This window comes from Pteropus vampyrus, unplaced genomic scaffold (genome assembly GCF_000151845.1).
Source record: "Pteropus vampyrus isolate Shadow unplaced genomic scaffold, Pvam_2.0 Scaffold134, whole genome shotgun sequence".
NCBI classification, from domain to species: domain Eukaryota; kingdom Metazoa; phylum Chordata; class Mammalia; order Chiroptera; family Pteropodidae; genus Pteropus; species Pteropus vampyrus.
In genome coordinates this window covers 4,756,704-4,767,692 of record NW_011888915.1, presented here as the reverse complement: position 1 = coordinate 4,767,692, position 10,989 = coordinate 4,756,704, and the positions used below count along the sequence as shown (strand labels likewise).

The window sequence follows — 10,989 nt, the reverse complement described above, 5'->3', positions numbered from 1 at the left end:
TCTTTAGGATAACAGAATGGTAGCAGTCAAAAGGCAGAGTAGAGCTCATCTAGTATAACTCTCTCATTTTAGATGAATAAATCAAAGCAGAGAAAGCGGTTAAGTGACTTGCTCAAGGTCACGTGGTTAATTAGTGATGCAACCAGCTCCCAGGAGCCCAGGGGACTCTCCACTGTGTCATGCCGCCCCCTTCCAAAGGTGTGCACTCATATTTTCTAAGGTGTGTGAGGTGTGGAGAGGCGAGAACTACTGTCAGCTCTTCCTGACGTGGAAATCGCAGTTCCTGGTTTGAGGTGCCAGGAAATGTCCCAAGAAGAAGATGTTGAGGCTTTCACAGGTTGTTATTCTGGCCATCCTCTTCTTGTGGGTCTTTGGTTTGTTCCGAGGCTAGAGGTGCTTGTCTTGTATTAAAGTTCCTTTTTACTCTTAAAAGGAAAAAAAAAAAGAAGAAGGTTTGTTTATTCACTGAAAAAAAAAAGATTTAAGATTTTGGAATGATAGTATGAAGCCCAACAATTTATAAAGAGGCATGAAACTGTCTTAAAGATGTCACCGATTTTAAATGTGTAAGTCCCCAATTTCTCTCCCAATTTCTCTGCCCTTCTTAGAAACAGTAATTTGATGCTAAGCTCATTCCCCTATTACAATTTTTGAAATTTCTTGCAAGAAAAAAAAAGGTTTCTGAAATTTTCATATGTTCTATTATGGATATGCATCATTTTTGTAGTTTGAATTAAAATATTAATAAACATATTCACCTTTTGCAAGTAAAGGCTAGCTGACACACTACATTCTTGCTGGGCTGTTCTTCCAGAAGCTACTTACTTTTCTCTGTTAAAAATTATGAACTCCTTTTGGACAGATTCAAGGTGCTCTTGAAGAAGGCATGTCTTCCAGGTGAACAATGAAAATAAAAAATAGAAGTATAGTTAGCAGACCAACAAGGATCCTCAAACAGCCAATAACCGATTGTCTGTTCACTGAATGGCCCAAATCGAAGAAGTACTATGTATCTTCAAAATGGATGCTAGCCTGAGTGAGACCCCAGCTAAAATAATAGAGGAGCAGATAGGGAAGAAACAGCAAGAGGATAAAGTACACCAACACTCTGCTCCCCAACAACGAGCCTGCAAGGAACACCTGAGTTATGGCTCATGAGCTTGATGTCTTTCAGCCAGCCATTCAGCCCGAGAAGAAAGCATGGCTTCAAGGCAGGTCGCGACGAGGGTTTATTGAGCTAATTACTTACTCACCTCTCATCTCCTGTCCCTCAGATGAAAGGTTTAGAGGCTCTACTTGGATTTAATAAATAGCCTAGAAACATCCCCACACTGAATTCTGATCGAATGTCCCCCCTCGACAGCTGTGCTGGGGTTGACTGAATAGAGTTAGGGTGCAGTGAGCAGAGCTGTCTTTATTTGGGACTTTCAGTCATTAAAAACGTGTGCTTTGACATTTCACTGTCTGGCTTTCAACACCTATCGATGACTTCTCCATCATCATGAGAAAAATTTAACCTAAAAAAATAAAGGACGATCATCAGGCTCAGGACAGCGTCAACCCCAGATCCAGTGTTTGAAAAGTCTGCAACCAAGAACTTCCAAATCACTCCTGATGAGAAACATTTTTCTCTAAGGAAAAAATATAATTCATTCATTTTTTTTTTTAATCTAGGAATTAGAAAATACTAAGTCCTCAAGTACTAAAGAGTGTTCTTTCTTTCCTGGGAAAATATTTAAGTGATAAGAGAGGAAACTACAAAAAGGAGAGGAAATTTCAAGAAGCAGGAAAGGAAGCAAAACAAAGGAGAGAAAAAAGACCACTGTGCTTCACTCTTATTCTCAAATGGGGGCACTTGTAACCCCGACGTTTCTGGTATCATGAGAGACATGAAGATACAGGAGAAACAATCTGACAGCTCCTTGGAGCAGAAGTTTTACGTCAAGATTTTAGGAAAATCATTTTTAACACTAAATTATTCTATAAAATATATGCGAAAATAGATAAACAAAATATTACATATTTTAACATATTTACATAAAATTTTATTTTCATATATTTTGCATGTTTATTTTACAGACATATGAGTTTATATATTTATGTGCACATATATGTATGTATTTATATACATGTTACATGTATGATAAATATATTTCTATGTATGTATATAAAATATTTACATAAACATATATATAAAATGTTATGTAAATATAACATGATAAAGGCATCTACAAAAAACCCACAGCTAACATTCTCAATGGTAAAAACGAAAATCTTTCTCCCTAAGATTGGAAAAAAAACAAAGACACTTGCTTTCATCATCACTGTTCAACATTGTTCTGGGACTCTACCCAGAGCAATTAGGCAAGAAAAAGAAATGAAAGCATCCAACTGGAAAGGAAGAAGTGAAACTGCCTTTATTTGCAGATGACGTGGTCCTATATATAAAAATCTCGAAGAATCCACGAGAAGCTACTAGAGCTAACGAACACGTCAGCAAAGTTACCATGTACGAAATCAACACAGAAAAAATCAGTTATGGTTCTATAAACAGTACTTAATAATCCACGAAAATTAAGAAAATAATTCCATTTCCATAGTAACCAAAAGAATAAAATTCCTAGAAAAAGTTTAACCAAGGAGGTGCAATATTTGTACTCTGAAAAGTAAAACACATTGCTGAAAGAAATAAAAAATAAATAGAGTTGGAGTAATAAATAATTTTGAAAATACTGATGGTGATGGCTGCACAACACTGTGAATGTACTTAATGCCACTGGATTGCACACTTAAAAATGGTCAAAATGGCAAGTTTTATGTTACACATATTTTACCGCAATAAAAAAGTTAAACACACAATAAAAAAAATCAAGAGGATGTAAACTTCTCCGATTAGCGATGTAAAAGCCTGTTTTTATCATGGCCAGAGCCACTTCTTAGTAAATGATTCTGAGTTTGATATGACACCTAGGAGAAGGAGGAAACTGCTTTTTTCTTTTGCTTGGTATTAGAAATTGTTGGGAGTCTGTACTGTGTGTAAGTGGCTCAGAGCCTTTCCTGTCAAGGGAGGGACACTTGCTACTGCAACCTGGTGGCTGGGTGGGGCAGGATGAAGACAAGAGAGGACCCTAGGAAGATGTCCCATGGAAGGAGCTTGACCTTGGAACTGTAAGGACAGCAGTAACCATTTCCACTGTCCAGTTATAAAGTTTCTTCCTTTTTAATGTATTGAGCCTCCTACCTATTGAGCCTCTGCTCCGTTACAGGCACTGTGTGGTGCCACAAAGACAGTGGCGGGAAAGCCTGACCTGATCTTCACCCACAAGAAGCTTCATTTTCGTGTGATAGAAAAAGAAACACAAATAAACATAGAAACATTCATAAACTATGTTAATGTCACAAAGGAATTTAAAAATAAGGATTAAGGAAGAGAGTGATGGCGAAGGAACCTCACCTTTGACAAGGTAGTATTTAGGGTGCAAAGGATGAGAGGAAGCCCCCTATGGGAAGATTTAAGGAAACATTCCAGAAAAAGGCAAGAGCGAGGGTCCTGAAGAAAAACAAAACGTACAGTGCTTGAGGCTCACACACTTGCCAGGTCTGTGTGGTTGGAGGGTCGTGAGGGGCATAGTACAGGAGTGGGCGAGAAAGGCGGGCAGATCGTGGAGGGTCTGGCCGGCATGGTAAAAAGTTAACTCACATACGGCTGTTATCTCTAAAACCTGAGGAAACGTATAATAAAGATGATCTCTTGGCCTTTGCTACATTTGGGGGCTTGTTACAAGGAGTCTGCATCCAGCTTGAGGCAAGCTCTGTAGGGACATAGAGAAAAGTAAGCCTGGAGACGCCAGTTGGTTATGAAATGAACAGCAGATGATTAGGAAGAAGATGGTCGAAGTGACAGAGAACAAGCAAGATGGGTTTGTGGCACAGCTGGGCATCCCTTGGAGGGCTCTTGAAAGCACTTAAAGGTGGGAATCTGGCAAGAGACCAGTTCTGTGACCAACAGGATATGGACTTTGATTAATTAAAGGGTATAGTGGTCCCTAGAGAAATTAAGGACATTGGGGATACTTATTTGCTTGCAGAGCTATCTTCACCACAAGACTATATCTTTGAGAACAGGGATGCCCTTGAATGCAGGAATTCTATCTCGTAACTATCTCCAGTACTTAACATAGGGCCTGGTAGATAATAGGTTTTCTACAAAAGTAGCCTAAATAAATGGATGGAGGGAAGGATGGATGGCTATCTGTTGAGCAGGTGAGAGGATGAATGAATGGCTGTGTGGATGGATGGGTGACCATCCGAGGCAAAGTGAAGACCTCCGAACAGAAGCTCTCACACGAATGGCAGCCACCTGGAAGTTCCCACTGACCCTGAGTTTGGCGGGGTCCTGCTCACCTCAGAGGAATCGCATTTCCTCATCTCCTTCTCCTTCTTTGCCAGACGCTTCTTTTTCTTGTGAAGAGGTTTGGACTCCAAAATCATTTCCTCGAGTTCAAAGGTGGGGTCACAGTTCAGCCTGCCTTTCTGCAAGGAAGACAGGTAGGCTCACTCCTTAGATTCCTGTATCATTCTAAAAATACACCAGGCCGAAGGCAGAGAAACACACTTGGTCTTAATGGAGCAGCCCAAGGATAAGAAGCTGAAGACTCCCACTCTACGTTTGGGACAATGTATTGCCAGCATGGTTTTTCATATTCTTTCATTTTACATTTTATTTATTGTTCTAAACTCCCCATGAGCCTTCGGTGAGTTAGAAAGAAAATCAAATGACAGTTATTTTTCTGAAGTTTGAGTTTTTGGGTTATGTGTCTCAGAGCGTGTTCTAACGGTCGTGCAGATCAGCATCACCTGATGCTGGCCGAGGATTCCCGGCTCCCCAGCTGGAGTTCGCGAATCGGTGTTTCTGAACACGAGGAAACCGCACGTTTCACGAGCCCCCAGGTGATTCGGATTCGCAACGAGGTGAGAACGTGCGCAGAGCGGCTAAGGCAGCACCGATGTTAGCTGCAGCACTGCAGCGCCTCCAAGTGGAAGCGGCAGGAGGTGGTGCCGAGATCTCCATGGCGACATAGGAACCCTGGTACCAGAGGCCTCTACTGGATTCTGCAAGGTGGCCGGGTAAGTCCTTGGCCCCAATCTCCTGTTGCTCTGCAAGGTGCTGGTTCCCCAGAATCCCAGCGCGCGCCTTCTCCCTCCCCTCCCTGCGCACTTCGCCCGACCCCAACAGAGTGTGTCCCTGCCGTTTGCACAGGAAGGGTCACAGTCCCGCCGTCCCACAGCAGGCACCTGGCTTGGAAATAAGGACAGGAAACTCTGAGTTGTCTCTACAGCCCCCTTAAAAACGTTATTCTGCCAATCTGCCTACAAGTGAATGTGTGGAATCAGGCTGTGGGGTGAGAGAGGGAGCTACAGGCCTCGCTTGGGCCCCGGAGGCCTCAGCTTCTCGACTCTCGCGTGTTCCAGGGGTTTTCAGCCCGCCACAGATGCCCCTTGGCCAGGGACCCATGCGGTGGGGATTATTTCCCTTTGGCTTTTTCATTGTTATGAATGTAGCTCCCGGCATAGAACTACCAGAGGAAGAGGGGTGAATGGTGAAAATAATATCTCATGCCAACCCCAACGGTTTGCAACCCTTTGACTCATGGAACCCCATGGGTCAGAGTTTCTGCATCTTTGGAATCAGAGAAAGCATTGTTTTTTCTCAAAGAGAAGATTCCTAGAAATGACTACAGCAGATCCTTGACGTTCCGGTTCGTTATAAAATTGTTAGTGTCAGTCAGCCTGTGGTCACATGGTTGTGTTACATGTTGTTTCTCTTAAAGTCACAGACCCTATCGGCGATGTTAAGTGAGGGCTTACGTATTAGGAGGACTGGGGCTTCTTTCCAGATAAAAGCATGTCACAAAAAGTGGTTAGAAGCTACAGATCCAGACACGGTCCTGGATTAGAATCTCAACTTGGCCACTTGCCAGCCGTGTGGCTTTTGGTGGCCAACAGGAGCTGGGGCTGCCTCACAATACCAGTGTGCTTATCTAATGAGACCACGTGTATATCTGGCACACACCGTACCGCACACCGAATGGGAGTTAGTATGGGCTTGTTGGGATTGACTCACATTGGGAGTGAAACCTGGAGTGAGCCTCTTCTGCAGAACCGCATCCCAGTTCGTGTCATTCATATATGGGAAACTCTGAAGGTCAGACAAGTGGGAAAACCGTTGATCTGGATTAGGTTCAAGTAGCTGCCGATGGAATACAAACATCAAGGTCACAAGGAAGGTCAAAACAGGGCGCAATAAAAACACAGTAATTCCCTCTGAATGTTCTCAAGTGTAGGAGTGAGAGAAACAAGGCAGCGCTCCCCTTCCCTAACCCTGTAAACAAATGATGCAGATACTGCATGCATAAGCAGATAATGCAGCAATGCATGGTTAGAATGAATTGTAAGTTGGTTTTCACAATGTAGTGAGTGAAAATAGCTTGTCCTACTGAGTCGAACATATCTTTGATTGACGATTCCTCTACTTCCTAACTATGAGCAAGTTTTCTAAATCTCAGTTTGTGTAAACCCATCTGTAAAATGGTGAGAGTAATCTATTTCATAAGGTTGCAGCTAGAATTAGATGAGGCATGTATGCGAAGTGCCTAAGAGAAGGTCCGCTATTAATAGGTAGCGAACGTGCATCCATTTTTACAAACGAAATTCATTTTTCATTAAATGTTTCAGCTATTTTACAGCTAATCAAAATATACTGGGGGAGATGCAGATAAGATGTACCTTAGGTTACTGTGAAGTTCTGGGTTTTACGAACTGGGATTAGAGGTGTTTTTCACCTCAACCACTCCAGAGCCAACAGCACATCAACCCTCTATCTCTGGCAGGAAATGTCAGTTCCACCTGAGAAATGTCCTGGAGGTGACAGCCAGAGATCATCAGGGTGCAACTCTGGGGTGGAGAGGGCTGTCTTGGAACTGAGGAAAATTTGCTTTTGGAACATGACCCCTCTAATCTTCATTTTGACATTACCGATGGCACTGTCCTTATTCCGAAACAGGGAACTCAGCCCGTAGACAAGAGATACAGGTTTGAATCCTTAGTCCTCAAACCTCTTTTCCTTGACCAGCTGCCACCTGGGCATTTTTTTTTTTCTTTGACAAAAGCCAAGCACATCCTCTTGGGCTCCACATTCTTCCTCTCATGTAATCATTCAATACATAAGATTGAGCTCCTTTTGGGGGGAACATGGGCACTTTGAAAATCTGATGAAGGTTATGGACCGCCTTAATTCAAACACCAAAGTTTACCACCTGTCAGGCTCTGTGTTTGAAGTGGGGGAAACGACGGTGAACAAAGCAGATGTGGTCCCTCCCTTATGAGGCTCAGAGGACAATCATCATTAATCCAAGAATCACACACACATAATGCATAACTTCAAATTGTGCAAAATGCTATGATGGAATGATAGCGTGGCGTAAGCTTAAAACAGAGGGAGGCTTCCCAAGTGATATTTGAGCTGAGATCTAAAACTGTGCTTTTCAAACTATGTAGAGGGGCCAGTCGTTTGTTCACTTGTTTGTTCTCATTTCCAGCACATTGAAACCAGTACGTGGTGTTCTTGTGCATGGCTAGCGTGCGACTCCACACCAGTGCAATTAGCGATTTGAATTCTACATCACCAAATAGGCTTGCGCCCTGTTCGGTGAGATGAGTCCACTAACCATATGCTTAGAGGCGTCAGCAATAGCAAATTGCTATAAAAATTTCTAAATGTTTCTCTCAGTTTCCATACTTGTCATGAGCCTGTAAGAAACAATTCATGGACTTGAACCAGTCAGTGAATCACACTGAGTAGTACTGGTCTAAAGGAGGGAGCTGGAAAAGCTGGGAGGGGGGCAATGTTCTAGGCAGCTGAACGAGCATGTGCAAAGGGCTTGTGGTAAGAGCCTGATAGACGAGGGTGAAGGGATGGAAGGAGAGAGAAGAGAAAAAGGTCAGTGCAGTTTATGTGTAATCCAAAGGGGGACAAAAGTCAAAAATAGGGTTTGAGAGGTGTTAGAACGTTTTTACTGAACAAATTATTTTGATCTTTATTCGAAGAACAATGGGAAGACAATGAAGTTTGCTTTGAACAGATCACTATGGGGCAGAATGAAGAACAGATGGAGTGTGTAAAAGTGTACAAGGGGAAACCAGTATTAAGCAAGACTTGATGGCAACAAGATTAGGAAGATAGCAGTGGAGATGGAGGGAAGTAACAGATTCAAAAAATATTTAAAAGGTCAAATTACAGAACTTGGTGATGGTTTGGATGTGGGGATGATGAATGATTTCTGGTTTCTGGCTTGCATAAGTGGATGGATAGAGAGGACAGTCACTGAGAGAGGGGACATTGGAGAAAGTCCAGGAAATACAGAGACTTTCAGAACTCCATTTTGAGCACACTCTACATAGTTTGAGATGGCTTTGGGACATACCAGAGGACATGTGCATTGCCTTAATGAAGTCATGTATTTGAAAGCTGTTAGCTACAAACCCCACTCTAGAAATGTATATTATTATGACTGCCTCCAATATTGTAAACTAACTTCTAATCTCAAATCAGAGAGCATGCTTCTTTTTATCACTTTTGTCATGCAGTCCTTCTTACCTTTTTAAGAAGTGACACCATTTCCTGTGACCAGGCAGAAGGGTAAGTTACAATAGCTGTCTCAAACATATGTGCGATTTCCTTGCTGGAGGTACTGGAGCGAATATGATACGGTCTCTTAAGGGAGAAAAGAAGAGTTTTCATTTTATAGGATAAAAGAAAAAATTTTGCTTTGCAAATGTTTCCAAGCTAAATTTTCAACTAGTAAAATCTCAGTATCATTTTCTCATTCCTTCCAGTTGGTAGTTGTGTTGCCACATGCATATATGGCCCAGTGTGGCCAGATCACATACTTAAAAAAAATTGTGCCAGAAATCTATAGTGTCCTGTGAAATCTCAGAATTCTTAAAAGTTGGTAATTCTGCTGAGCCAAACAAAACGTTTCTGTGGGCTAAATTCACCTCTGAGATGCCAATTTGGAACTGTTTTGTAAGATCAATTATATAAGTATTTACATAAAGTATTGGACAAGTGCTCAGTAAATGGAAATTTTGAAAAGTTGTTATTTATGTGTTGATTATAAAGAGATCCAGAGTTTTACCGCACAGCTCTTTTTACTCGTTTAAATCGTAACGAATAAGTTCAGAAAAGAAATTTAGCCAGAAAACTTCAACCCCATACCAAATGCTATGAGTACCTGGTTCCATGGAGTGGGGTGGCAAGTTTTACTATGAAGTAAATGTATTTTCACCTCTGAGAGAACCAGATTCTTTTATGGTTTTTATTTCAGGGGTGGGAAAAAGCAAGACTTTATTACGGTTTTCACAAATGTCCACGAGAGGGCAGTCTTTACCTATAGTAAATCTCTCTTTCATAAAGGAATTATTAATGCTAGAATTTCTTTTATGAAAACTGTGAGTTACTTAAAACCAAAGATTATATACCATACTCACGTTTTGTACATGAGACCTACCACCTAGTAGGTGCTCATTACGTGTTTTTTGAATGAAAAAAAATCTCCATTTGAAACAACAATAAGACAGTTAATATATACTAAGTATCTGCCTGGCCTTTCTGAGATGCTCAGTCAATGACTGTGGACTAATGAACTACACTGGGAGAAATGGAGGAGTTGAATTTTTCCCTTGTTGTAAATCGGTATTAAAAGGTAATATAATTAAGTGTTGGAGCTCTGAAGGCAAAAGAATTTGAGGGCTAAACAGAGTCACTCAATTTGAGTTCCAATTCCTTCATCTGTAAATTGAAACACCTCATGAGATTATTGGGAAAATTCAATGGCATAATATGTGTAAAGTTCCCAATAGAGTGGCTAAGATATATTAGACACAGTACAGAAGAGAGATATTTTTATTGTTATTGACACAGTGTAGAAAGGGATAGATATAAATGCGAACAGTGAACAGCAAGGCGAGTCATCAATAAAGATGATGTGAAGACAGGCTTAACTCCACACATAGCATGTTGAAGTGCTAGCAGTTGACCCCCTAAAAGGAGACTAGCCAAACTTTACCTTTTATGCAAGGTTTAAAAATACCTGCCACGTATGCCTTCCCTAGAGACCAAATAAGGAACCATAGCTAATTTACTTGTCTCAGTAAAGACACAGTGGAAATGACCCATGTAACTCAATATCAGGAAAGGAGTACTAGGAACCTCATCATCATCATCAGTGTTTATTGACTATTTGCTAGCTGAAGGGCATCATGAGTTTCTACATGTAATTCATTTAATGTCTACCATTAAGAGTTAGGTCAGGCCTGGCATACTCAAAGGGTTACATGTGTGTGCAGATGTATTTTTTCCCCTAATTTTATTCTTTGATTCATTGCTGCTTCTTAACCTACTGTTTCTTAGCCATCTAAAACCACAAAATGATTTGATAAACAAATAATTAACTGATGGATGCCACAAGCAATTGGTTTAAGAGTGCGTTCATTCACTTTAGAAGGCCATATGACTGAATTTAATACTTTTCAAAAATCCTCATGGCCTGTCAACTTATTAAAAAGTCAAATTGCCTTTGTCTTATACAATATAACTTATTTTCCTAGTTCAAAATTTAAAAAATCCATGTTAATTCATCAACTACTAGGATTATAGATTTACTCATTTGCCAAATATTTATTAAATGCCTACTATATTCCACATGTTCCAGCACCTCTCCTGGGCCTTGTACAAGAGAGAATGACTTCTGTTAGTGGAGGCTAGAGTTTACTTAGGGAAACCACAAATAAATATACACTATAAAGAAAAATTACAGTGTGCAATGACAGGATATATCAAACAGTACTGAGAGAGCATATAAATTAAGATGAACATATAAAGAATAAACGAGGTGGAAAAGGTAAAATGTTAGATGGGAGAAAATGATG

General features: G+C 40.9%; 1 protein-coding gene across 5 annotated transcripts in view; it reads right to left on the bottom strand.

The window, feature by feature from the left end:
- Positions 1-6: 6 nt before the first annotated feature.
- Positions 7-10,989, bottom strand: part of STK32A (serine/threonine kinase 32A) — a 94,059-nt gene continuing 83,076 nt past the window's right edge. For all 5 annotated transcript variants that reach the window (XM_023534917.1, XM_011367487.2, XM_023534920.1 and 2 more), the window contains 5 exons: positions 8,657-8,773; positions 6,125-6,250; positions 4,405-4,533; positions 826-890; positions 7-425 (listed from right to left, as the gene is read on the bottom strand). In XM_023534917.1, the coding sequence (XP_023390685.1) occupies positions 332-425; positions 826-890; positions 4,405-4,533; positions 6,125-6,250; positions 8,657-8,773 (531 nt within the window). In that variant the 3' untranslated portion in view covers positions 7-331. The remainder of the gene's footprint in view (positions 426-825; positions 891-4,404; positions 4,534-6,124; positions 6,251-8,656; positions 8,774-10,989) is intronic.